This window comes from Malaclemys terrapin, chromosome 9, assembly GCF_027887155.1.
Source record: "Malaclemys terrapin pileata isolate rMalTer1 chromosome 9, rMalTer1.hap1, whole genome shotgun sequence".
Lineage (NCBI taxonomy): Eukaryota > Metazoa > Chordata > Testudines > Emydidae > Malaclemys > Malaclemys terrapin.
Window position 1 is genome coordinate 68,886,569 of NC_071513.1, and position 27,884 is coordinate 68,914,452.

At 44.3% G+C, this 27,884-nt stretch overlaps 1 protein-coding gene across 1 annotated transcript; it reads left to right on the top strand.

The window, feature by feature from the left end:
- Positions 1 to 27,884, top strand: MOGAT1 (monoacylglycerol O-acyltransferase 1). The gene is made up of 6 exons (XM_054040497.1): positions 1 to 671; positions 14,255 to 14,433; positions 14,903 to 15,107; positions 21,967 to 22,141; positions 25,082 to 25,281; positions 27,579 to 27,884. The coding sequence occupies exons 1-6, from the start codon at positions 578 to 580 to the stop codon at positions 27,731 to 27,733; spliced, it is 1,008 nt and encodes a 335-aa protein (XP_053896472.1). The 5' UTR covers positions 1 to 577; the 3' UTR covers positions 27,734 to 27,884.

Below are 27,884 nucleotides of genomic sequence, written 5' to 3' on the forward strand. Positions count from 1 at the left end.
TAAATTTTATTAGAGAATACAACCACCTCCTCTCCGACCTGCCCTTGTCACTGCCCCTCCCCGCCGGGCTCGCCTCTTGGCCTGAATTGCTCTCGTGTTGCACAGCAGTCAGGTGTTCCCCCCCCTCGCTGAACTGCAGCCTCTGCACTGCTCCCCGAGCTGCAGTCTGGCCCGTCCCAGCACAGTTGTTCCTGCTCTGCGGGCAGCCCTCTTGGCCCGGGACTGCCTCTGCCGGGAGCGGGCAGCGAGTTCCCGTAAGGCAGGGTGCGTACGGGCTCTGATCGGACTCTTGTGCCGCTTGGCTGAGTCACATGCAAGCCCCGAGGCTTTGGCTGCCCTCAGTGATCACTTCCCCCTGAGGCAGCGGGCCGCCCCGGCGCTGGCGCTGAAGCTGAACCTTCACCTCCCGAACTTCAACTTGCGGGGAGCGATGGCCAGCCGGAGCACTGAGGATCTGTTTTAATGCTGGCGGGGGATCAGTGCTGGGAGTCGGTTGTTTGCTGTCCTCGTTCTGCTGCTATTCACCTCTCCGGGGAGGAGCGAAGGTTTTACCTCTGCAGGACAGGACAGACACAGCATGAAGGTCGAGTTTGCTCCCATCAACATTCCCCTGGCCAGGAGAATTCAGACAGCTGCAGTGATTCAGTGGCTCTTCTCCTTCCTCTTACTAGGTAACAGCCTTTTTCCTGCTTACGTCTTCGAGGAAAAATGATTAATCTCTATTTTTTGTAAAAAAGCAGCAACAGGCAGGATTCCTCCAGACTGAGTCGCCACGTGGTGAATTCCCACGGTGCTTTCTTACTATAGGAGGCACTCTGTGAGCTGAGGGGTGAAAACATTTTTACTCTCAGTCAAATGGACAGGGCATTTCAGAGTAGAAGGATCACTTCTAGTTTTGTTGGCTCTGTGTTGTCTCAAAAGCTGTTGCTGTTTTTCTTCTGTTACTTGTGTTTTTGTTATGCATGGGTATTTTTTAAAAAACAGCTGCAAATGAATTTCTCAATGACCGTATCTTCCCATTAAAACAAATTCCCCACTCCGAGCTAGATTTATGATGACTAATACCTACCCCCACAACAAAAAAAGAATTCAGAATGTCAGATGTAAAGATTTTTGTGATTAATGTGGCTTTGATTATTTTTGTAGGGCAGTTTTCTGTGGTGAATCTCAATGCAAATCGAACTGAAATCATCAGTGATAAGGGACTACTCTGTCATTAACCTCCTGCTTCAGGAGATGGGACTCTAAGTTTTTCATATGCTTTGTTTTACCTAAAATTAACCTAGTTGTTGATGCTTAGTTATCTTACTAAATTAGTTCCACTGACTAACTTATCACTATATGGTGATTTTCCCCCTAATATTTCAGTTAGGAGTCCTGCCATTAAATGTTTAATCATAGGAGTAAATCTTACTCATGTGGGTAAACCTTGATACTCCAATAGTATAAATTGGCTTAGCTTTGTTGAAGTCAATGGAGTACACTGATGCATCCATTGAGAAGGCTCACTATTCTATGTATTATTGGTGGTGGTCAGGTGATTTCAGTATTCACATAGTTTGAGTTTTACAAGAACATCTTCCTTACAAATCCTGCCAATATATTTTATTTTTTTAACTCCCAAAATTGTTTCTGGATCAGTATATATATGAACTGGAACCATTAGGTGTGGTCTAATTACTTACAAACAAAGGGATTGGGGAAAAGAATGTACATGTAACCCTTTTTCCAGGTGTGTGTGTAATTTGTTTTTTAACCTTTACATATTTGCCTTTAGCCCCTTACATTTTTAATGTACTCTCCAGTTTACAAATAATTGTATTTGAGGTCTGAACAGTTTACACCTATAGTCACATAATTGCCCATTGTCTGTGCATCTTTTATAGTGTTGGGCCAAATCCCTGAACCTTCATACAACCCAAATATAAATGTCATGTGCAGTGGAAATCTGCTGGAGTTGTAGGAGGAATCCACAATCCTTTCTTCGCCCAAAGCCATGGAATGAGGACCTGTCAGTCGCCAAGACAGATAAAGTAGATCACGTCCTTTTGGCATACTGGAAACATAGGCACCGGCTCTGTGGGTGTTCTGGGACTGGAGCACTGATGGGGGGGGGGGGGGAATTAGCAGGTACTCCGCACCCACCGGCAGCCAAGCTCCCCGCTCCTTGCCTCCTTCTCCCCCGCCCTGAGCACTCCGCGTCCCCACTCCTCCACCTCCCAGTGCTTCCCACCCCCCAAAGTAACAGCTGTTTGGCAGCGCTTAGGACTTTCCAGGAGGGAGGGGGAGGAGTGGGGACGCAGCTCACGGGAGGAGGCGGAGAAGAGGCAGGGCAGGGGTGGGGACTTTGAGGAAGGAGTGGAATGGGGGTGGGGCGAGCGTGATGCAGGGGTGGGAAGACGCGGGGTTGGGGGGTGGGTTGAGCACCCACCAGGCAGAGGGGAAGTTGGCGCCTAAGACTGGAAACAAGTGTAGAGAGGCGTGAGCCAGAGTGACATCATTCTCCCACTATGAGAAAGGGACCAAGTGACCTTCTCTGTTGGATTATATGAACTGGAACCATAAACTCCCTGAACATTAAATGAGGGTCAATCCATCCTCCTCATCATATCCAATCATTGTACTCCACACCCGAACATAGCCACTCTACGAACTTCATACCCTCATATCTCAATGCCTGTACTTTGACCCATCAACCTTTTACCCCCAATCAGGGATATTGCAGATTATGTATTCCTTATGCCACCTGATCTTAAACCAAACTTTGCACCCTCGATAATCTGTACATTATTCCCTGATAACCAGAAATGTCTATGCTCAAACTCTGTTCACTTTTTTTTTAACATCATCTTAATAAAATTTTTATGCAGAGGTACAATCAAATTCCTTGCTGCAATCCTACGAACAAGCAGGCAGCTGTGTTCTGCAACTGCTGCGCCCCATGGATCAATTTTAGGGGAAGTCCAGTTAGACGTCTATTTCAGTAGTCTAAATTGGATATAACAAATGCACGCGTGCCCGTGAAAAGGATCATGCTAGCAAGCATCAGTCTGATATTCTGGATAAATTGGGGATGGCAATAATAGGAGTTCACCACTGGGTGCCATGCTGGGAGAGCTGTCAAGGTAACCTCCACATTTTGTGTCCATACTCCCTGCATAATGGAAGCACAGGTTGTTAACTGTCCTCAAAATGTTTCCCCTTACCCAGGAGCATCATATTGGTCTTATCTGAGTTGAATCTTAATCAAATGTCTCTAATCCATCTAAAAATGTTGGCTGGATAGTATGAGAGTAAAGAGACAGTTCATAATGGGTTGACCAACACTGAGGCATAGAGTTGAGTACTGTCATCATTCTTTCCTGTCCTAAATGTCCAGTAGAGAATTTTTTTCTGAACAAATATAAATATGCCATGAGCTAATCATTTGAGAGCTCCTGAACTATTTGTCTCAAAAATACCTTTTTTAAATGAATCATCCTCTGTGCTTAGAACAAGTGGGGTATTTCCCTTTATTGGTAGGTTTAACTGGATAACATGCTATTGGTCACATGATAGGTTTAGTCATCCCAGATATCCTGCAGTGATGGGACCTCTCCTGTGTAAAGCAGTTTGTCCATGTCCAACACTAGCTAATACCATATGGTTTAACCCAGAGTTTCTCAAATTGGGGTCTGTGGCCCCTGAGGATCTGTGAAGGTACTTCAGGGGGTCCGCAAGTCATGCCTGAGGCCGCTAGCCCCGTTGATCAACTCCTCCCCCTCCCACCCAGTGCCTCCTGCACATCACGGAACAGCTGTTCAGCAGTGTGCTGGAGATGTTGGGAGGGAGAGGGAGGAGAGAGGTTGGGGTGTGCTCGGAGGAGGGTCAGAAAGAGGTGGGAAAGAGGAGGGGCAAGGGTGGAGTGGGGGTGGGAAGAGGTGGGGCAAGGTTGGGGCCTCAGGCTGAGTAGAGGGTTTGGGGGGGTCTGCAAAAAAATTTAAATCAAAACGCGGGTGTTCAGGTTGCTGAAGTTTGAGAACCATTGGTTTAACCCATTTAATTAAGCCAGTGAAACCTCTTAAGAACTCTGGACCCAAGTTTCTTTGTCTCCCTTTTACTGTATCTTAAGCTGCCAAAATCTATCCTAAAGCAGAAAAGACATTAAGAACATAAGAATGGCCATACTGGGTCAGAACAATGGTCCATCTAGCCCAGTATCCTGTCTTCTGACAGTGGCCAATGCCAGATGCTTCAGAAGGAATGAGCAGAACAGGGCAATTTATTGAGTGATCTATATATACCCTGTCATCCTGACCCATCTTCTGGCTGTCAGAGGTTTAGGGACACCTAGAGCATGGGGTTGCATCCATGACGATCTTGGCTAATAGCCACAGATGGGCCTATCCTTCATGAATTTACCTAATTCCATGGGCGGCCGGTCACCCAGCTGTTAGGGGAGGCTAGCCCCCGGCCCCTCCCCTTGTGCCCAAGGCCCCACCCCTCCCCTTCTGCGTCCCTTTTACCCTTCTGCCCCCCTTCCCCTCAGGAGCCGAGAGCATGCTCACAGTGGCCCTCAGCGCAGGGCGGTGAGACTCGGCTTCGGGCGGCTGGGTGGCATAGCCAGCCCCGGTTTGCCGGGTAGCAGCATCCCCAGCCCTAGTGCTCTGGGTGGCCAGGCAGTGCAGCTAGCCCCAGTGTGCCAAGCAGCAGCAATCCCAGCCCCAGTGCACTGGGTGTCGTGGCTGCAGCACCTCCAACCCCAGTGCTGTGGGCAGTATGGCCCCAGCACCAGCCACCCTGAGTCCCTGCGAGAGGCAGGCCAGCCAGCCAGGGCAGAGCACTGGGAACCGCAGGAGGGGGCCTGGTCTGCGGGCAGAGTGTGGGTGGGGCCATACTAGGCTGTTTGGGGAGGAGGCACAGCCTCCCCCTGCCTATGATACCTGCTGCCCATGCCTAATTCTGTTGTAAACTTTTATTATAACAGTTGTTCTCCTATTAATCATCCATAAAGGTCAGGGACATGGCATCAGTGATAAACATGAACCTAAAAATATTGGGAGCGATACCTAGAAATACATAGATCAGATAAGAGGAACCTGCTTCCAAATCTCTTCCTCTGAACCTGCTAAAATTACATCGTATGTTTCACCTCAGTATGCATCATCATGAAAGCCGAGGTTTCTGTAAATTTAAAAAAAAGTTTGGTAAAGTTCCTTATAGCTTATTTTTATTTTCAATTTTTCATTCTGTTTAAGTTGTTTGTGTTTTAAAAAAAGATAATGTAAATTTGAAATCTAGTACTGTAATGTGATCATGTTTAAAATTTCTTTTGGATACTATGGTGATCCATGAGTGCTGTAGCCAATTTTTGTGGTTTTATAATCACATTTTACTATTTTATAATATGGTTTTAAACCCATGTACCTGCATGAAAGACCTAAAGCAAATAACATGGGGAATTTCACTGCACTGAAACAGTGAAACTAACCATACACCGAGTGCTGTCAAATCCACAACATTAAAACTGAAAAAAATACGCAAAATCCTTTTTTCTCGGCTGGCTCTGTTGTAATATTCATCAATGCTGCTTTTAACAACAGAAGGTCAAAAAACTTCAGACAGAAATGTGACTTTTTTTTTTTTAATTGGTAGTGTTCCTGTGATAACTCATTACTTGCAGTTTTGCAATATATTAACTATGTGAACTTTTGGGTATTAAAAAAAAAAATTTAAACAAACAATATTTTGATAAGAAACCTAACTTTATTCCCACAAACCACATACTAAAACAGCACCCATGTCTCAAAAGCAGCTCTTGAAAAGTGGAATCTGCAAACTTTCGAGAATCACACAGGTCGTGGGCGGGCAAGTAAGTGTTGGAGTCAGAGAGTGTGTGTGTGTGATTTTTTTTTTCCTCTTTAACCTTATAATTAAATGACATTGTAATGTTTCCGAAAGGTGCTGGCCTGACAGCCCTGGAGACAAAAGCCCTGTCTTAGGACTTGGACACTTTGCCAAAACCTTTGTTGAAATGTGTTCAGCTATTGCTACGATCTCCCATCCTCTTGATGGGAAACCCACTAGATGGTGACATACACAATTCCCCCTCCCCAATATATTGCTTGTAGGTCCACTCCAGTACACATACAATGCTTATCCCATGCACTTGAGGATCACAGATCTGCTGGGGTGAGTGATGTAATACTGCAGATCTATTAATGATAGCAAGTCAATTTGTATCAGTCTGCCGGGACACAGTCAATGTCTAGGAAGAAAGATTTAATTTCCCTTCTCCCTTGAAATGAAGATAATTTAATCACAGTGAATAACATATATCAGGTTTGGTTTTATGAGCTGTTCTGAAGATGCAATAGCTGTTAATTCCCTTCCTCTTTGATCCATATTTTGGAAGAATCAAGTTACAGAAGAACATTGAAAGAACTAAAGATCTTTTGCAAGCTGGTGAGTTAGGTCGGCAATAATGTTATATATAATTGGTTGATGTTAGTGTGTGTGTGCTGTAACATCAACCACTCAGTCAGTATTGCTTATAGAGGGAAATACTGATAGTGTTAATAATAATACCTAACTCTTACATAGTGCGGGTTTTTTTATCCATAGATCCCAAAGCACTTTATAAAGTTTTACAGATAGAGAAACTGAGGCACAGAGAGATTCAAGTGACTTGTCCAAGGCTACCTAGCAACTCATTGGCAGAGCAAGAAATAGAACTCAAGTGTCCTGAGTCCCAGTTGAGTACTGTCTCCACTAGGTAACACGTCCTCCCTTTTAACAAGCATTATAATTCACCACATGAATAAAACCTTCCAAGTCCAAGGTCAAACAAACAGTTGCACCACTCTGTGAGGGCCAGCAAACTTGGACTCAAACATATCGAGATGGCAAGTCCTACAGCCAGCTGCCTTCCGCCAAGAATGTGCTTATGATATTGTCTAAGGTCATTGTCATTTGTTCACTGACTTCCTTCTAACTAATGCCATTGGAGAAAAATGTCCTTTTTGTGCTTAGAGACTTACTGGTTAGAATTCTTAGTCATTGTAGTTTACTCATTAACTTTGCTTTATAGACCATTAATGCATTTAAAGTAGCAGGTGTGATTTGATGGTATTGGTGTACTCTATCTCACTGTAAGTACAAGAGGCATTATAACAACACGGTGCAGCAAGAGAGGTGTTGACCAGGCACTCTCAACTTCCATTGGGCATGGCCCACTGTTTAATGCCGTTGATAAGAGAAGAGGTGCTTAGTACCTCTAGAAGTGCTCGGCACCTTGCAGGATTGGACCCTGCTTTAGAAAACGCAAAGCAGTAAGTTTACTGATCTCTGTAGGGTGTGATCCTGTGCATAGTGTTGAATAGTCTTACATGATATTATTCATAACTGCTCTGTCTAACTTTCATACAGTTGACATAGAGTACCTTGCCAAGGAGGTGAAAGGTTACCACGTCTATTAAACTTTAGGTTACTGCACTGAGTCATTACTGTGCCAAGAATCCTCTCCAGAACAACACTGGGAAATATTTCTGCTTATCACCCTTTGGATGAGACCTAAAGCTGGAATCCCATCCACTTGTGGTAATTAAAGACCCCATGACATTTTTGCAAAAGGAGCGATGTTGCTTGGCCAGATTCAAACTCTGATCACAGTACCTAGAAATTCCCCTGCCATTTCAGACGGCAAAGTTAAGAACATAAGAATGGCCCTACTGGGGTCAGACCAAAGGTCCATCTAGCCCAGTATCCTGTCTTCCGACAGTGGCCAGTGTTAGGTGCCGCATAGGCAACGAACAGAACAGGTAATCATCAAGTGATCCATCCCCTGTCGCTCATTCCCAGCTTTTGGCAAACAGAGGCTAGGGACACCATTCCTGCCCATCCTGGCTAATAGCCATTGATGGACCTATCTTCCATGAATTTATCTAGTTCTTTTTTTGAATCCCGTTATGGTCTTGGCCTTCACAACATCCTTCAGCAAGGAGTTCCACAGGTTGTGCGTTGTGTGAAGAAATACTTCCTTTTATTTGTTTTAAACCTGCTGCCTATTAATTTTAATTTGGTGACTCCTCATTCTTGTGTTATGAGAAATAGTAAACAACACTTCCTTATCTATTTTCTCTACATCAGTCATGATTTTATAGACCTCAATCATATCTCCCTTTAGCCGTCTCTTTTCCAAGCTGAAAAGTCTGTCTTCTTAATCTCTCCTTATACGGAAGCCATTCCATACCCCTAATCATTTTTGTTGCCCTTTTCTGAACCTTTTCCAATTCCAATATATCTTTTTTGAGATGGAGCGACCACATCTGCACACAGTATTCAAGATGTGGGCATACCGTGGATTTATAGAGAGGCAACATGATATTTTCTGTCCTATTATCTATCTCTTTCTTAATTATCCCCAGCTTTCTGTTCACTTTTTTGACTGCCGCTGCACATTGAGTGGATGATTTCAGAGAACTATCCACAATGACTCCAAGATCTCTTTCTTGAGTGGTAACAGCTAATTTAGACCCCATCATTTTATATGTATAGTTGGGATTATGCTTTCCAATGTGCATTACTTTGCATTTATCAACATGAAATTTCATCTGCCATTTTGTTGCCCAGTCACGCAGTTTTGAGAGATCCTTTTGTAGCTCTTCGCAGTCTGCTTGGGTCTTAACTATCTTTAGTAATTTTGTATCATCTGCAAATTTTCCCACCTTACTGTTTACTCCTTTTTCCAGATCATTTATGAATATGTTGAATAGGACATGTTGTTCTTCACATCCTTTCCTAAAGCATCTAAATTCCTTGCTGCATAATGTTGCTGGTGCCGAATAGCCCCTTCATCCCACCTCAGAAGTTGCTGCCTTTCTTTCTAGAAAGTGCTTTAGAATTGTCCTGGATGAAAGTTGCTATCTGTGGGCTTGATTCAGAACCTACTAAAGTCAATGGGAGTGTGACATACTATACCTTGGGGGAGCGTCTTGTAACCCCCATATTCCTCATCTCTATATAATTGTGGTATTGCATATAAAGCATGCCATGTGAGCTATCAGGGGAAAGGTTATGATTGGCTGAAAGTCACTGTTCTATCTAAATATGTACATCTTTAGTGCATATGAAGTTATGAGCTTGTGTTGTATGGTTGTCACTAAAACATGCTGTACATTGGGGAATAAGCCAAATATTAGCCCCTCAGAGACAACAGCAAGGAAAGTAACCAACACCTGGGTGGGGTGTCAAACAACCCATCAACAGCCATTGTCCAGCAAGGGAGCTACAATTCAATGACTCACCTGCATACGGCCACACCAGGGGAATTGCTCAACCTTGCCTGGGGAGTGGGGACTTAGCAATGCCCACCAGATGTGCCTGGACTTGTGTTCTCCAAGCACATGGACTACAGGTATAAAACACAACACAGTAGCCACATGCTTGGTCTTTTCTCCTTTTCCGCCCCCGCCCCCATGCTGCAAGCAATAAGGACACTCACTGAAGACTCCAGCAGAGGAGACTGGCCCAGGTTTAAGGGATAAACCTGTATATTAAGAACTGCAATATCCAGTGGGGTTAGAAAAACTGCTTAATCTAGGTGTTGCCTAGTCTAATAGGATTGAGAGTTTAGACTGCATGCTTATATTTTCTTTTGGTAACTAATTCTGACTTTTTGTCTGTCACATATAATCACTTAAAATCTATCTTTTGGAGTCAGTACATTTGTTTTACTGTTTATCTTTACCAGTGAGTTTGCCTGAAGTGTGTGGTAAATCTGCTCCGGTTTGCAAAAGCTGATGTATAGCCACTTTCCATTGATGAAGTGGTGAACCAATTAATAAATTTGCACTGCCCATCTTGAGCAGTGCAAGATGGTATATTCCTGAGCTGGGGGGGATTTGGCTGGTGCTTTTCTCTGTGTGATTCATGAGTGGCTCTGGGAGCATTCATGCAATCTAGCTGGGTGCGGGGCTCCATATACTGTTGTGCTGAGTGATAACAGCACCTGGAGGGGTTTGCTGCTTGTCACTAGGAAACAGGGCCGCCCAGAGGATTCAGGGGGTCCTTGGACAAAGCAATTTGGGGGGCCCCTTCTAGTAAAAAAAAAGTTACAACACTATAGAATACTATATTCTCATGGGGGGCCTGGGGCAAATTGCCCCACTTGACCCCCCCCCCCCCCCCCCCGGGCGGCCCTGCTAGGAAAGCATTGTGAGAGACAGCCCGGACTGGGGAGTTTAGGGGGCACAGTGGTCCAACAGTCCCAGGCTGCCCCCCAGGGATCCCGTCACAGGGAGTATTTCCATTGTCTTCAGTGTTGTTTTCCAGTGTTCTTACTGTAGCCATAGAGCTAGCTCAAAGGCATGTTACTTATAAGTAACACAAGAAACCTAGTATCAGAGGGGTAGCCGTGTTAGTCTGGATCTGTAAAAAGCAACAGAGAGTCCTGTGGCACCTTTAAGACTAACAGATGTATTGGAGCATAAGCTTTCGTGGGTATTCAATACATCTGTTAGTCTTAAAGGTGCCACAGGACTCTCTGTTGCTTTTTACAAGAAACCTAGAGACCCATATCATGTAAAGCATTAGCTTAAGCGGTTAGCATAAGGCTTTAAGGCTCTGAGCCTTAGCATAAGAAAGTGGCCCAACAGGAACCCTGAGTTTTGGGGAACAGGGAATGTTGTGCTTCAGGGGAGGGTTTGTACAAAACAATACCAGGTAACTGCAGGAGCACTGAACTGATACTAGGCTTGGATATTGTGATAAATGAAGTGGGGGGCGGGTAGCTCCCTTTTTATGGACATCCAGCCAGCCAGTTAGCTATAAAATCCCTTTTAGTAGTTCTCTACTTGCTTTACCTGTAAAGGGTTAAAAAGTCTCCCTGCATAGGTAAAAGGAAGGGAGTGGGCCCCTGACCAAAGGAGCCAATGGGAGGGCTAGAACTTTTTAAAATTGGGGGAAAAATAACTTTCCCTTTGTCTGTCTGTCTGTTCTCCAGAGGGAGGAGACAGAGCAGAGACCGGGCTGGAACTATGCTATAAAAAGCTTTGGCCAGGTATGGAAAATCATCAGATCATACCCTGAAACTACTCATTTGAAACCCCAGATAAGTAAATAGATCAGGAAATGTCTAGGAAGATGCGATTAGGTTTATCTCTTATTTCTCTATGGCTTGTGGACTCCTCTGTGCTAACCCCAGGTGATTTTGTTTTGCTTGTAACCTTTAATCTGGACCTCAAGAAGCTATCCTGATGCTTAATCCTTGTGATTTTTTTTTTTTTTTTTGAAACCTAGCAAAAAGCCTAAGTTCCAGATGTATTTTCTTCTTTTGTTTTTAATAAAATTTACCCTTTTTAAGAACAGGATTGAATTTTTGTGACCCTAAGAGGTTTGATTGCTGGTGGCAGACAGGGCTTTGGAGCCGGAGCAGTGGAGCAGCTCCGGAGCAGTGGAGCTGCAGGTTTTTTGCCTGGAGCTGGAGCGGAGCCACAACACCGCTCCAAAGCCCTGGTGGCAACAGCTGATTTCCTTTGTTTTCCTTTCTCAGCTCTTCCCCAGAGGGTGTGTGTGTGAAAGGGCTTGAGGGTACCCCACAGGAAGGAATTCCCAAGTGTGCCTTTCTGGGTTCTCCAAAGGGGGTTTTTGCACTTGGGTGGTGGCAGCATCTACCCGTCCAAAGTCCGAGAGAAGCTGTAACCTTGGGAGCTTAATACAAGCCTGGAGTGGCCAGTATTAATTTTTTTAGATCCTTGCGGGCCCCCACTTTCTTCACTCGAAGTGCCAGAGTGGGGAATCAGCCTTAAGAGATACTTTTAGGATAGAAATACTGGGAGATGCTTAACAATGAACTTGCCTTGGGGATGAATTGGTGTATGTAAGTTAAAGTTATTAACATACTAATCTGTAGGATAAAGACACCCCAGCATTATTAGGGTGAGGAAGTTGGGTATGGACAAAGGGGTGGCATTTGTATGAATAGTCATGATAACCACTAGGCCCTATAATAGGCCAGACCACCATGTAAGGGGGTGATCTGGGCTGTCAGACTTGTTTGGCATGCCAGGGTGTTGCCCAGTTCTTTAGTTGTTATTGATTATTACTTGTTTCCAGTTAATTACAAGTCTAAAGAAATGGGTATTGAGGGTTCTAGTCCCAGAATCAGGCACAACAGAATTCAGGTTAAGTTCAGTATCTGGTTGGGAACCCCGAAGTGCACAATGATGATACTCACACTGAAGGCAAAGCCAAACTTTAAGCAATTTTTATTAGCACAATTAGTAAAGATGCAAATGCTCCAAACCACATAAAAAGGTAGCAGTAATATAATAAGCTAATATTTTGTACCATTCCTTACATATACTCTCACCCTTTCTTGGGGATCAGGTGGTAAGAGACAGTCATCCATGGGGAGTCTTTCTCTGTCCATGGCATGCCAAACAAGTCCGCTGCTTAAGATAATGCCTTACAGGATATAGGTCCATAGGTTTCTTGAACTTCTGCTAAATGAAATGCTAAGCTAGGTCTATGGGGTACAAGGGACATGGTTGGAACCTCATGGATGACCACTTGTCTCTTACCACTTGATCTCCTTGAGAAGGTGTGAGTACATGTTTTGTATCATTCCTTACATTAACTTAATTCTGTATTACTGCGCCCTTTTCATATGGTTTGGAGCATTTGTGACTTTACTAATTCTGCTTATAAAATTTGATTTGATTTGCTCGCAGTGTGAGTGTCATCATTGTGCACAGCGGGGTTCCCGACCAGACACTGAAATTGGTAACCTGAATTAGCTCAACGTGTCTCACTGTTATCTACTTTTCCCATTTACTCTAGAGTGATTCACCATCTGCTATGAAATCCTCACCTTCAAGGTGCCAGGCTGCAAACCAGGTTGATGTAGTTCCCACAAACTATTTTACTCTTGAAAGAGGAAACATAAAAACTGGTTTGTAAAATATCCTTGTTCAGCCAAGGTAATGCTTATTTGCTTTTACACCACAGTAATGGTTAGAGGCTCCGGTCAGGATTGGGGCCTCATTGTGCCAGGCACTATACAAATACATACAAAGACACAGTTCATGGCCAAGGAGTTTACAATCCAAGTTTAGCTTTTTCTACCCTCTGATACCTATAAGCAATGCCCTTTGTGCAAGTCTTGTTGGGTACTCTAAATTCCTCCCACAATTTGCTACTATTTGTGCCATGTGGTAGAGGGTAGCATGTGGCCCAGAATTTCCTTTTAACCAGCTTTGTACATCACAGCCACAGTTATCCCAGAGCTTCTTAATACAGGGACAAATCCTGCAGGCCCTACACAGGAAATATTCCCATAGCCATGACTGGGACTTTTTCCTGAGTAAAGATTGCAGGAGTTGGCCGAATGCTAACATATCCTGGCTAATACTGTATTATAAATCCACATAATTCAGAAAACTAAGGAAATGGTATCAATATGCTTCCTATCTACAGTAATTCTATTAGGATATTACAATTGCTTTCTCATTAATTTGAGTGTCTGTTATTCTGAAAGTGGCTGGGTTAGGACAGCTGTCGTGATTCCATAGAAATGTTGTTTTGTTTTGTTTTTTTGCTTCTAGTAGCAAGACTGTAGACTCTTATTACATTAGGTTCCCTTTCGGTAACAATACCTAGCTCTTTTCATCAGTAAATCTCAAAGCACTTTGCAAAGGTCACCGCACAGGTCCGTGGTAGAGACGGGAATAGAATTCAAGTCTCTTGAGTCCCAGCCCAGTGCTCTATCCACTCCTCCTCATCATGCTGTCTCCCTCTGTCAGCCCTGTTCCGTCTCCTCACCAACCAGAATATATGAAGTCATTGCTCCTTCCTTCCCCCTACCCTTAAGTGAATAAGATTCCTTTGACCTTAATTGCTGCTGGCTCCCTGCTGAGTGCTGGAATACTCAGACCTTTTCCCCAGCTCCTGTTTAGTCCTATTAGAGGTGAAGTGGTTCAGCACCTTACAAGATCCATCCCTCACACACACGTTGGGGTAAAACTAAACCCAAGTGAATACTTTCTTTGTCAGGCAGCATCTCTGCTCACTGATAGAGATTCAAATAATAGACAATAGGCCAACTTCAGTTTGAAGTTACACTGTTGGCTATCCAGAGTAGCTTCTATGGAGTTCGTCTGGTTTTACACAGGTGTAAATGAAAACAAAACTGGTCCAAGGATTCTTTCCTATAGTGAGATAGTAATGAATAATCTTCACTGTGGTTTTTTTTTGTTTGTTTGTTTGTTTCTTGTAGCACAGTGTTGCTGGGGAGTCTTTATCATCTTGCTTTTGGGAAACTACTGGTTCCTCCCTGTCCTCTATGCACTGTGGCTCTATCTTGATTGGGAAACCCCCCAAACTGGAGGGAGAAGATCAAAGTGGGTCAGAAACTGGACTGTTTGGAAGTACTTTACGGATTACTTTCCAATTCACGTGAGTAAAAAGTTTCACACTGAATTGTGAAAATGCAGATCAAGATGGCTTTTTATGATTAACGTTTTGGGCCAGATTCATCCCTGGCATAGCCCTGCTGAAGTCAGTGGAGTTATACCAGGAGTGAATTTGACCTCTCTTCTGTAAAACAAGCTTAGATGAAGAAAATCTGGAGTTAGTGATAGGAAAAATAATTGGGGACTGGTTCTTTTGAGCTGAACCTTTCTAGCCACAAGATAGAAGATCAGATATTGTGGAGATTACAGAACTACTTAATCTGAGACAGAATTGAGCTCTTTATACTTACTTCACTTGGGATCACCTAAGATGCTCATAATAGGAAAATAAAGTATCAGTGATCTACACATTATTACGTGCAGCCCCTCTACTTTTAAAATTCTTCCTGTGTTTATGAACCACTGTGATGAAAATAGTGTTAAACTCAGACTCCATTTATATTATTTTTCAGCTCATAAAAACATCAGATTTGGATCCAAGCCAAAACTATCTGTTTGGATTTCACCCTCATGGTATTCTTGTTGCTGGAGCCTTTGGAAACTTTTGCACAGAATATACAGGTTTTAAAGAATTATTCCCTGGTCTTACTCCATATCTTCACATCTTGCCCTTCTGGTTCGGATGCCCTTTCTTCAGAGATTATGCTTTGAGTACTGGTAGGTGGAGCCAAGATCTCTTAGCCACTGCTTCAGATATGGCATTTGTTTAAAATGAGTCGTATAAAGTGGGCTCAGATATAGGGCCTCATCCTGTGTCTATTGAAGTCTATGAAAAGTTCTGCCATTTAACTTCAATAGGACCAGGACTGGCCCTGTAGAAAATCTGTTTACAGTGAATGATTGTTTCAAAAGCAATTCAGAAGGCTTCATTATACTTTTAATGAACTCTGATATAGTGAATCATCATTGAAAGTGACTTGTAATGACATTCCTGAATTATTTTAATACATAATAACGTGGAAATTGTAATTCCAGTTATGCAGCCCAATTCTGTACCAGTGAAGTCAATGAGAGCTTTGTCAAGGGAGCAGAATCATGCCCACAGCAAGTCTATCATGCAGTGAGGTTGTTTGGTGATAGGGTGACTATACTATATGAGGGAGCTAAGCTAGAAGACTTTTTGGTTGAGCAATGCATCTTTAATTTTTTTAAATATAATTTTAGTGAAATTAGAGAAGTCATTACAGGTTGTGTAGGCACCGGTCATGATGGATAATATTAATATTTCATATTATCCTAGAATATCAGGGTTGGAAGGGACCTCAGGAGGTCATCTAATCCAACCCCCTGCTCAAAGCAGGACCAATCCCCAGATCCCTAAATGGCCCCTTCAAGGATTGAATTTACAACCCTGGGTTTGGCTGGCCAATGCTCAAACCACTGAGCTATTTTTTAGTATTTTTGCATTGGCTGTAAGTAAAAAGACAAAGTTAAATGCAAAATGTCATTCAAAATATAATGGCAGTAGATGCTGGTATTCAAAAATAAAATCATAATATATGAATTCCATAATATTTCACATTATGTAGGAGCAGGACATTGACAATAAAAGAATTAACCGGTTGCCTACAGCTGCAAATTCAGATCTGTTGCAAGTGGGTGCAAGTCCAGTTACTTTAATGAGTTGCACTGTCTTACACAAGGTTCAATTGGCTTATCCAGAGCCTTACTAAATTGAGTCATTTTTGCTCATGCAAAGTAATCCCCATTGTGGTCAGTATGACTGCGTGCATTAATAAGGTGTGTAGCAGGGTTGGGCACCTCCCACACATTGATAAGTTAGGCCGGTCTCACCTGCACAGGAAGAACTCACTGCCACACCTAGTCTTTTTCCAGACCCAGTTTTATTCTCCAAACGTATGATTTTAGGTAGGGTTACCATACGTCCTCTTTTTCCCCAGACATGTCCGGCTTTTCGGCAGTCAAACTCCCGTCCGGGGGGAATTGCCAAAAAGCCGAACATGTCCGGGAAAATGGCGGCTCTGCTCCTCCCCTGTTTAAGAGCCGAGCTGCCCGAGCGCTATGGGCTTCAGGCAGCCCCCTTGCCTCCGGACCCTAGCTGCCGGCCGGGCACTTCCCCTCCTGGGCTCCGGCGGCGCAGGGTCCGGAGGCACGGGGGCTGCCTGAAGCCGGTCGCACTCGGGCAGCCCGGCTCTTAAACTAGGGTTACCATATTTCCACAAACAAAAAAGAGGACACTGGGGGGGGAGGGGGGAAGAAGCCCCATCCACACCCTCCCACTTCCCATCCCTGACTGCTCCCCTCAGAACCCCAACCCCCCCTGCTTCTTGTCCCCTGACTGCCCCCTGCTGAGAACCCCCTACCCTAACTGCCCCCCCCAGGACCCTACCTGTCCCCTGACTGCCCTGACCCTTATCCACTCGCATGGGTGGCAGGGTTGTAGAAATTTTGGTGGTGCCTAGAACCCCCCCCACCCCACCTGCCTAAGGCTCTGGGAGGGGGGTTGGGTGGGGGGAGGTGGTCTGGGGTGCAGGTCCTGGGCTGGGGATTAGGGTGCAGGAGGGGTGCAGGTTCTGGGATAGAGTTTGGGTGCTGGGTGCAGGCTCCGGGCTGGGGCAGGGGGTGGGTGTGCAGGAGGGGGTGAGGTGTGCAGGCTGTGGGATGGAGTTTGGGGGTGAGAGGCGGTGCAAAGGGAGGGGATGCAGGCTTTGGGAGGAAGTTTGAGGGCAGGAGGGGGTGTGTGGGAAGAGGGAGGGGGATTGGGAGGGAGTTTAGGGATAGGAGGGGATGCAGGGGTGAGGGCTGTGGGTCTGGGGATGAGGGGTTCATGATGCAGGAGGGGGCTCAGGGATGGAGCAGAGGATTAGGGTGTGTGGGGATGAGGGCTGGGGGGTTTGGGGTGTTGGAGAGGCTCAGGGCTAGGGTGGAAGGGCAGGGTAAGGGCAGCCTGTCTTCCCATTAGTGGATGGGGGCACTAGGACCCGGGGGCAGCAGACAGCAGTTGCTGCTGGCTCTGGCAGTACACGCAGACAAGGGAGAGGCAAACAGGGAGGGGGGACCCACGGAGGAGGGGATGCGCAGAGGGGGGATGGCAGGTGGAGGCTGGGGACCCATCCAACACTCCCCCGCTCCCTGACTGCCCTCCCCCCCCCTCCTCTTACCATTCTGGCTCCACGTGGGTCGGTTTGTGTGTTACACAGGACTACAGAGAGAGAGAGGGGGGAGCAGGGGAGGGTTCTGGCTGCTGGAGGCCAATGGGAGTGGGTCAATCAGCCTAGCCGCCCAATCAGCAGCCACACTCTGCATGGAAGGGAGGGAGGGAGGCGAGGGAGAAAACCTCCCCGGACATTTTAACCTTGTTACCAATTCCTCCCGGATGGCTATTTAGAGACGCAAAAGCCGGACATGTCCGGGGAAATACGGACGGATGGTAACCCTATCTTAAACAGAGCCGAAGAGGAGCAGAGCCTCCAGCCACGGCGGCTCTGCTCTTCCCCTGACTCTTCGGCTCTGTTTAAGAGCCGGGCTGCCCGAGCTCTACCGGCTTTGGGCAGCCCCTGTGCCTCCGGACCCTGCGCCGCCGGAGCCCGGGAGGGGAAGTGACCGGCTGGGGGCGCAGGGTCCGGAGGCATAGGGGCTGCCCAAAGCCCTAGCGCTACCGGCTTCACGGTTTGCCAGGCAGCCCCCAGACCCTGCGCCCCTGGCTGGGCGCTTCCCCTCCCGGGCTCCAGCTGCGCTGGGGAAGCGCCGGCCGGGGGCGCAGGGTCTGGGGGCTGCCCGGCAAACCCTGAAGCCGGTAGCCCTGGGGCAGCCCTTTCCCTGTGGCTGGGAGTGGGAGGGAGGAGGGGGCGGAGTTAGGGCGGGGAAGGGGTGGAGTTGGGGTGGGGCTAGGAGTGGGGAAATGGGCGGGGCCAGGGCCCGTGGAGGGTCCTCTTTTTTTATTTATTAGATATGGTAACCCTAGATTTAGGCAGTCATCAAACACAAGAGCTGTTCCTCAGCCCACTCTGGGCTACAGGTCCGAAAGGCTTTTCCCCTTTGCCTCTCTGTCCTTCCTGCTTCAGGGCCTACTGTAGCAGCCTGTCTCCCTCCTCCAGGCCATCTACCTGGGAGATACTCTTCCTCAGGGTCTACCAGAGGAGCCAGAAACCCTTCTGCAGCTTCCCCTATTATCTGAGCTCTCTCACTCTATAAAGGCATCCCTTGGCCCTCTTCACCAGCTAGATCTAACTGAACAGACTATTTGATCCTTGGATGACCAGGATCAGCTGGGAGGGGAGGTGATCTGTTACAAGCGAGGCTGGGCCTGATTCCCCTTAAAGAGTCAGCCAGCCTGTTACAAGGCCACATTCTTGTAATCTGTTCTATGCAGGCAGACCTTTTTGCCCATTGAAATCAATGGAGCTCTGCCTGGGCACAGGAGTCCATTCACAAGGATCGGATTGCAGGATGGGAGTGTAAAGCTTTTATTTATGGTGGGATCAATTTTTGCGTTGAAGGAGGAACTATCTATGTTAGGTACTTGTATGGCCTCCTTATTACTACAATATCTGAGTATCTCACAACTTCTGATGTATTTATCAGAGCTGTATTTATTAGGGAAAGATAACCTGCCTCACGCAGAACTTTGCTATTTCTAAATTTGGGTTTGTTCCAATTCAGAATGGAAACCAAAACTTTCAAAACTTTCCTCAATGAGGGATGGAGCTCCAGGGCAGGCTGCCCCAGGGCCATGGACTCTGGAAATGTGGGTTTCCCAGCAGCCTGCCACATTGACTACTGAGGAGGTGGGTTGGCAGAATACAGACAGATTTCTGTCAGAACTCTGCCTGGTTTCCAGAGGAACTACATCAAAATCAAACTGTCTCCACAAAATGTTTTGAGCTCGACAAATTGACAAATTCTGACAAAAAAAACCTTTTCATCAGAATTTTTCCAGTCAGCTCTAGTATTCTCCTCAAAGTCCTCCTGTGAGGTAGGGCAGTGTTGTTATCCCCATTTTACAGATGGGGAACTGAGGCACGAGAGGGGCTAAAGTGACTTGCCTGAGGTCAGACAGGAAGTCTCTGATGGAGCAGGTACTTCAGCCCAAGTGCTAGGCTAGGTGCTAACTATTGGACCATCCTTCCTCTCTGACAATTTCTGAGATTTCTCTATTATTTTCCCATGCCTACTCATGAGCTGTTTTACTCTAGTCCTTAGTACCGGTTACATGGGAAGAATAGGGCAGGTGGAGTTAAGTACAGTATTGTTTATTAAGCAATGATACCATGTTCTGTGCTATTGAAGAACAAGGTTGGAGACGGTTCCTGTCTGAAGAACGTTATAGTCCTGCTCTGTACAAACATCATTCCAGTGAAGGACTTGATGACTTACCTGGGTCTGAAGGGCTTCACTTCCAGTTTTGTTTTATGTGTAATTACACCATAAACCCCAAGCTCTTTGGGGGGAGGAACTATCTTTTGTTCCATGTCTGCACAGAACCTAGCACAATGGGATCTTGGTCGATAACTAGAGCTCCTAGCTGTTACCACAATACAAAGAGTAAATAATAGTAAAAGCGGGAGGAATGGAAGGAAGCATGAGCCTGCTTCTCCTCTCACCATGGTGTATATCAGGAGTTATTTTATTTAAGTTCATGAAGTTATAGCAGGAAGGCAAAATGGCCTAGTGGGCAGGGTGCTGTGCTGTGCTAGTAGCCTGGCTCTGATGTTAACTCACTGTGTGTGACTTAAGGCTGGTGGTTCAACCTTGCTGTGCTTCCATTCACCCATTGCTAAAATGAGACTGTCTGTATGCTTTTTTGCTGAGATCTGCAGATGAAATGAACTAATTTATTGTATGTGAGAAGAGAAACGCCTAATATGTAGTACCACGTAAAATGAAAGTACTTCCAATTATAATCATATAACATCACAAAGGAATCGCCTTCCACCAAGATATAATTTTTCAGGGGATTTTTGTTACACTTGCACAGGTCAGGAATTGGTGGTAATGGAAACTGAGCATATCTGACCTGACAGAATGTTATCCACAATCTAAATATAGCCCAGTACAGAAGTGTTTCCACATGGCTTTGCCATTCTGACCCATAGGAACAATCCTTTTACTTTCTCGATGTGAAGTAATTTTGACATGCCCCAAAACTGCCAGTGTAGTAGACTAGTCTGAGTGATTTTATAGACACATAGGTCTTCGAGCCACAGGGGACCATTATGACCATCTCGTCTGATCTCCTGTATAATACGGGCCATAGAATTTCCCCCATTTCAAACAATGTAATGACTGCTGTGTACTCTGTACATTGAGCTCTCCTATCAGCGTTTGAAGCACATTTGTTTAGTTAACTTATTCCTGGTCATATTTGCAAGTCTCCCTAGAACATTAGTTAAACTCAATTCGGTGTCTGTTAGCAAGATATTTCTCTTAGTATGTAGCTCCAAGAGTAGCAACACAATTGCATTACTTTTCTCACATTAAAACTTCCCTAATAGCAGAAAAGATGGGAAACAGCAGCTCAAGTCTGGGCCATTTGTTTATTTGAATCCAAAAGAAAAGGCATTCAATGCCAGCTTTAAAGAAGCACAAGCTGGATTTGATCCCTAGACTGTTCTTTAAAAAATATTACTCTAAGATAGCGTGATTGCACAAAGTGCTAGTAAATATGCTGTGGGGAAGAATCCTGCAGGAGATGGGTTAGGCAAAGGTATGTTTTCCTTTTTAATGTCTATAATTCTCATGCTTCAAAGGGTCAGATTCAGTCCAAGTCTGCCACGGCTTCAGCTGATGTGAAGGGCCCATGCAACAGAAAGTCAGCCAGGGAAGAGGGGTTGGTTCTGTCAGCAGAGAAGAAGGCAAGGCTTCCTCTTTGCCTGGGAGGGGTTATATAGAGAGTTAGTGCAGCCCAAGTAATGGGATGGGCAGCACAGGCTTGGGAGGTGGCATGGCCAGGGTGCCTCAAGGAAGAGCTAATGAAGTAGTTTAAGTGAGCTGATTCTGCTCCTTATTACACTGTCATTCCATTGACTTCAGTTCTGGCACTATGGGTCCTAGTTTAGATTGCAACATCCTATCTCCCCCCTGCTCAAATGCCCAAACATTTCCAAACTCCCTTTTATTGTTTATATGTGCCTGCTTCCCAATTAAACCCTCCACCAGCCATGGCTTTAGCTTCAGCCTGTCGACTCTCTCCATTGTAATGCTCTCCACATGATTCTGTAGTCTCGCATTTCTGAGAAGGAAATGTATTATTAGAATCATTGAGATGAGAAATGCCTGATTATTAAGAATTTGTATTGACATTGTGTGGACCCCTCCCCTCTGAAGATCTCACAATGTTCCAGCATGGCAGGAAAATAGAATTTAGCGCAAAGAGGAAAGAGGCACAGAGGACTTTGTCAAATACAAATCTGTTACAGAACCAGGATCAAATCCCGTGTCTCTTGACTCCCTCCTGGGCCTTAGCCATTCAAAATATTTTAAAACTATTTCTAGCTTCTCTTGGTGTTATACAAATGATTTACTGATCCCCTGTTACAAACGTTTGATCCTTAAGGAGTGGTGTCAGCCTCCAAGAAGAGTGTATCTCATGTGCTGAACAATGACAGAGGTGGAAACGTTGCAGTGATTGTGATTGGAGGAGCAGAAGAGTCTTTGGATGCCCATCCTGGAAGTTTAACTCTGAGTATCCTCAAGAGAAGAGGTTTTATTAAAATGGCTTTGAAATATGGGTAGGTGTCCCATTAGCACTGTTGGCTGTGACTGCAACTGAACTTCTTGCAGTGTTAATACAGCATGGAAACTGTGAATCTGAGAAGGTTATTTCTGCATTGACATGGGATACAGATGTCTAAAATAAGAGCCAGAACTGATGTATCTTGATTAAAACAGAATAAGAAATAATACAGGGGCAGTTGTGAAATCCCTTTTCTTATTATTTGCAGAAATAATCTAATGGTAGGTGGAGGTATTGGCACATCCTGATGATTTGACTGACTTGTTTTAAACCACAGCAGCAAACAAACTGTGAAACTCCATGTAGTAACATTTTCCAGTTCCTCAGGTTGTGTTGCTGAATCATTCAGACACTCTATTTACTGGCTGTCCCATAGCAGTTCTGCTGACCCTACCGTTTCTGTACTTCTGAACACTACTGATTTCAAAGAGTATTTTTTCTCTTTGACTTGATTTCCTCATGATTTTTAGGGGAAGAGATGTGGTAACCCTTAGGCCCGGATTCAGCAAAGTGAAGAACTGTGTGCTTAAGTGTGTTGATGAATAGGGATGGATTTAAGCACTCGCTGAAGTGCTTTGGAGAAACAGAGCCATAATCCTGGGAGAAAAGGGCATCTTTTTCCCTTAAAGATGACCCGCAAAGTGGGGGAGGTAAAAGCCAAGCATACAGATGCATTTCAGGCCTCCTTCATAAGTCGTATAGTAGTAATATTAATAACTTGTTTAACCAGAAGAAATCATCAAAACTAGAGTCCAAGGTCTATCCTCCTACTCCAATGGTTTTCAAACTGTGGGTCGGGATCCCAAAGTGGGTCATGGGGTTGCCAGGGCTGGCTTAGATTTGCTGGGGCCCAGGGCTGAAACTGAAGCCCAAGCCCCAGGCTTCGGCCCTGGGTGTTGGGACTCAAGTTATGGGCCCCTGCCTGGGACTGAAGCCCTTGGGCTTTGTCTTTGGTCCACCCTGCCTGCGGTAGTGGGGCTCAGGCTTTGTCCCACCCCCCATCACCCGAGGGTGGCAGGGCTTGGGCAGGCTCAGGCTTCGGTCCCCTCTCCTGGGGTCATGTAGTAATTTTTGTTGTCAGAAAGGGGCATGGTGCAATAAAGTTTGAGAACCCCCGTCCTACTCCTATATGAAGCTCCCATTTAAACCAACAGCAGCTCTGTGTGATACAGTGTGGCTCTGTGTTCTCATTCACAATGGTGAGTTGGCCAAAGCAGCTCACAAAATGTGCCCCTATTTAACTGACACACAGGGCTATAGATAAGGAGCCAAATCCTGCTCCTCTTGTCCAACTGCTATGGAGGTCAAAGGGAGTCTTTCCATTTATTTCAGTGGGAGATGGATCAAGTCCCTTAAGCACTTCAATAGTTCCATTCCCTCCAATGGGTCTACTGAGAAGGACAGTTGATTCAAGATCATACAAACGCTGAATAGAAAAATCATAACACAGCACAAGTAGAGAATAAACTAGTTTCTCCTGAGTTTCACAACCAAAACTCCATGTTACTTTATTTCAGTGTATCAACCCCCTATAGGAAGTCCTTCAGATGAAAACGAAAGCTAGTATATTCACTGGCCATGTAGAGAAATGCCATTGCACCACAAGGTTTTCCTGTTCATCATCATTAATGGTCTAATAAAAACTTGGCAGCCTATAAATCCACTCTGTTTACAGAGTCTTCAGATATTTCTTTCAAGGGCAGCTGTATGATTCAGAACTGTTATTGTTGAGAAACCTGCCAGGCAGACACCATTCGAGGGGCAAGGGGAAGTGGGGTAGGGAATGTTATTTCTTATGAATCCCGGAGTCTAAGAAGCCACATAAATAGTTATCTTAGTTTCATGCAAGCAATTCATGACTATCCATTGTACATACCAGACAGCTGCATCCTTGCTTCAGGAGGATTAATTTTCATTACTCTTATTAGCATATCCAGCTGATGCATTCCAAGTACTCTTCTTCTTGAGTAATCTTGCTGCAATACTACCATTTTAACAGCCATGCACCATAGAGAGAGATTGTCAGACATGGTATAAGATGAAAATGCTTAGGAAATGTAGTGATTGCCTAGGATTTTAGTGCAAGGAAACTGAGAGAACACTTAAGAAAACTCTTTATTTAAATTTTCTACAATAGTATTGTATTAGTTCCCCATGCTTTCTAACAGCCACATAAGTTTACCAGACTGATACCTCAGCTGTAGTAGCCAGGGCTTTTAATAAAGGTTTCCCCTTTCACCCTGACAACAGCAGAACAATTGCAGTTCCGATGCTTAGAATGGGGTGGAATTTGGAGAATTTTTGCAGGTGAAATATAACCCCTTTCAAGCCACAGATCCCTACTGAGGAGAAGAACAAGAACGCCTCATGATGTGGAGAGGCTGAGTTCTAAACTGAAATAGACAACTAGAGCAACTCCTGCAAACAGGATTCAGCCGCTAATGTTAAAAATTCAACACTGGGATTTTCACAGGTACTACATGGAGTTAGACACCCAACCCCCATTGAATGTCACCTATAAGATGGAAGGTGCTATGGAACTACAGCAAACTCAGTGAAACTGTGATGGCCTAGACCCAACAGCTGTTTGTCATGAATAAGATTTTAGCAGTTGCCATAAAATCAGAAAAAAGGGATTCCTCTGTCTTTATTGGAAACCTTCACTTAGGTTTGCTACTGTTTGAACACTGCGCAGAAGGCAGTAGATGGTTGTGTTTTGTTTTTACTAAATATTGTGCCCCCTTCCAGCTGCACAAAGAAGCATTTCAGCTGCATTTCAGTGAAGAGTTGAATGCATAATGCAAATACTGATGAATTTTATAAGCATTGAGGAAATTACCTGCATTGATTAATGTGACTCATCATGCTGTAGATGTGAGTTGCAAGTCATGCTTCATTGAGTGCCCTGTGATTATTAATTCTGTTTACTTTGCAGGGCTCACTTGGTTCCAGTATTCTCTTTTGGCGAAAATGAACTGTTTAAGCAAGTTGCAAACCCCAAAGGATCGTGGCTCAGAACTTTACAGGAGAGCCTGAGGAAGATAGTGGGGTTTACTTTACCACTGTTTCATGCTAGAGGAATATTTCAGTACAGTTTTGGCTTGATGCCTTATAGGAAACCTATTCACACTGTTGGTAAGTCCCTTAGTAGTTTCTGTCATTCCTATGGGAATGTTTAAAATGTGTGATTTGTGGTTAAATTCAGTAACAGTGTTCCTTTACAAATCTGCTCTGCCAGACAGAACTGGCTGCTGTGCATCTAAACACAAGCACATGAGGTTTGAAATAAATGTGGCTTTCCTAATGTCTTTATCCTGTTCTCTTCTGTTCTGTTGGCCGGGGGAGGAGCTAAAGGCAAAAGCCTTTATAAATAAGTTACGCCGACTGGGCCACAACATGTGATTACAGTAGATTGAAACAGGAGGGGGAACTTTGACCGCATCAGCCACGGGGTGGGGTGGGGTGAAGCGGAGCACTGTTTACACCAGCCAAAATGGGGAAAGGGGGGCTTCCCTCTTCTGTTTGCACTCCCCTTCACTTTAATCCCTGCCCAAATCCTTTCCTCAGCGCAGCCCACCTGAGACGGCTGAGTGCTCAGGAATTCCTATGGAAGTCAGGGAGATGTTCCAATCCCTTGAAGAGCAGTGGAGCATCTCCATAGCCATGCAGTTTCATCAGAAGATATTTAGCCCCTCACCCTGGGCAAGTTTGGCAGCTAGAGCCACAGGCCCCCATCCCATCCACAGTAAGACACAGAAACCAGCACACAACACAGCCCCACGGCAGGGTACGTGCCTCCTCCAGCCCCTGTAATCTCTATTCTGCACCCTTCAGGTTATTCCACATTTGCAGGATGCATGTGGCATGCAGGATTTCTAGCTCCATAGAAACAATCTTTTTCTTTTTAAAAGAGGTTTTTTTTAATGAACAGATCATTTAATGTTTAATTGAAACATATATAAGGTGCTGACAGATCAAATTGGGGGGATTTTTTTTCAAAATTGGCCCAACTCTTCTCTCATCAAAGACCGTGTTGAACTGCTATGAACTTCAATGGAGTTAAGCCAATGCTGAATGCTTTTGAAAAATCCCACCCTTAAATCATGGTCATGTTGCAAGCTACTCAAAGGCAATGGTTGGAAACCTAGATACATATTTATCAGGTAAAGCCATTTTCTAGGGTGTTGGAACAAAGACTGAATTCCATTGTACAAGTCAGTCTGTATTTCCCGGTGTCCTGTTCTGTCTGCCCATATAGTGTGGGGTGGGGGGGAAATTGATTAATTAAAAAAACTGAACTTTTTTATTTAAATGAAACAGAGGTTTATGTCCTTAATTTTAAATAGGTTTATTTTTAACTTGTAGTTTTGACTGTAGTTATGACTGTAATCTATTCATTTAAATGAAGGGGGTGGGGGGAAGCAGTATGTTTGCTGCCAGGTTTTAAAGAAAATCAGACCACTGCGCTGGTGGAAGTCACTGGCTAAATACCTGGAACCAGAGTTTGTTGAAGTGCTAAACTATCTTAGGACAGCAATAAATATCCTCTTCTGCTGATGAGAGAGAGAGAGAATAAACTGAAATGAAGACTATAATCTTGTTTAGTGCAATGACTAGTTCATTCAAAGTTTAAAAAAAAAAATTGAGAGTTGAAAAAACAGGAAACTTGTTTTTCTCTTCCAATGTATGAATAAAAACTAGGTGTGAGATGATGAAATCTACTAGTTCTAAAATCTTGAAGGATATAGTGACCCAAAACAATCAGTTAAATTTACTAACTACAGATAATACTTCCGTTGTTTAATTAATTTTAAATGCAAAGTATGTTTAGATAAACTTTTTTCTTGTGTCCAGCACATTTGATGAGTTTTATTCAATTAATAAAAAACAACTTTAAAATGATGATTTTGTGCATTTTTAATTGAATTTGAATTTCCATCCAAGTAGAGCTCAACTCAAATCTAAGTAAAAAATGATCCAGCTAGTAAATGAGAAATGAATCATTCATCATTTTCTAACAATAAAAAATTAAAAGTTAAGAATTTGAACAATTGTATCTTCCTGGTTAGCAAAAAGAAGCACTAAATTTAGTGCAAAGCCTATATTTATTTGCAAGTTAGCATGTTTCAATGGTTCCCAACCATTGAAAATCAACTTTTCTTGGGAAAATTAACTAAAAAGTACAAATGCAAAACAAGATTAAAATCAATTTAAATCAAGACTTCCTGCTTGCTGATTTAATACTAAGTGAAATTCTGGCCCCATTGAAGTCAAAGAGAGTTTTGCTGGTGACTTCAGTAGAGCCAGGATTTCATCCACCATCTGTAAAACAACAAAACTAAGCATCTAGCCAATACGGAAGAGTACTTTTATCTGCAGCAAATAGATGTCAGTGTAGCTAACGTCATTGCTATTTTGTTTGTTGTTTGCAGTGGGGAAACCTATCACTGTAACACAGAATTTGAATCCTACTCTTGAAGAGATTGAGCAGCTGCATCAAAAATACCTGCAAGAACTAAGTAAATTATTTGAAGACCACAAAGAAAAATATGGGATACCAGACCATGAATCGCTCCTCTTTAAATAACTGCAAATTCAGGATGTCCGGATGTAAGACAGTGGCAGGCAACCAGTGGAGTCACGTTTGTGATGAAACAAAACATTTCTCAATTTGCAACCACTCTTCTATATGAAAAATGTGTGCGTGTGATAGATTAAATTGATAGCATTCTTTCCCA

Bases quoted from the DNA above. Each gene is read 5' to 3' on its own strand.
- MOGAT1 (XM_054040497.1), top strand. From the start codon at position 578: ATGAAGGTCGAGTTTGCTCCCATCAACATTCCCCTGGCCAGGAGAATT. The intron at 14,434-14,902 runs GTGAGTAAAAAG...ATTATTTTTCAG, and splicing joins CGGATTACTTTCCAATTCAC to CTCATAAAAACATCAGATTT. The intron at 22,142-25,081 runs GTAGGTGTCCCA...TTTACTTTGCAG, and splicing joins AAAATGGCTTTGAAATATGG to GGCTCACTTGGTTCCAGTAT.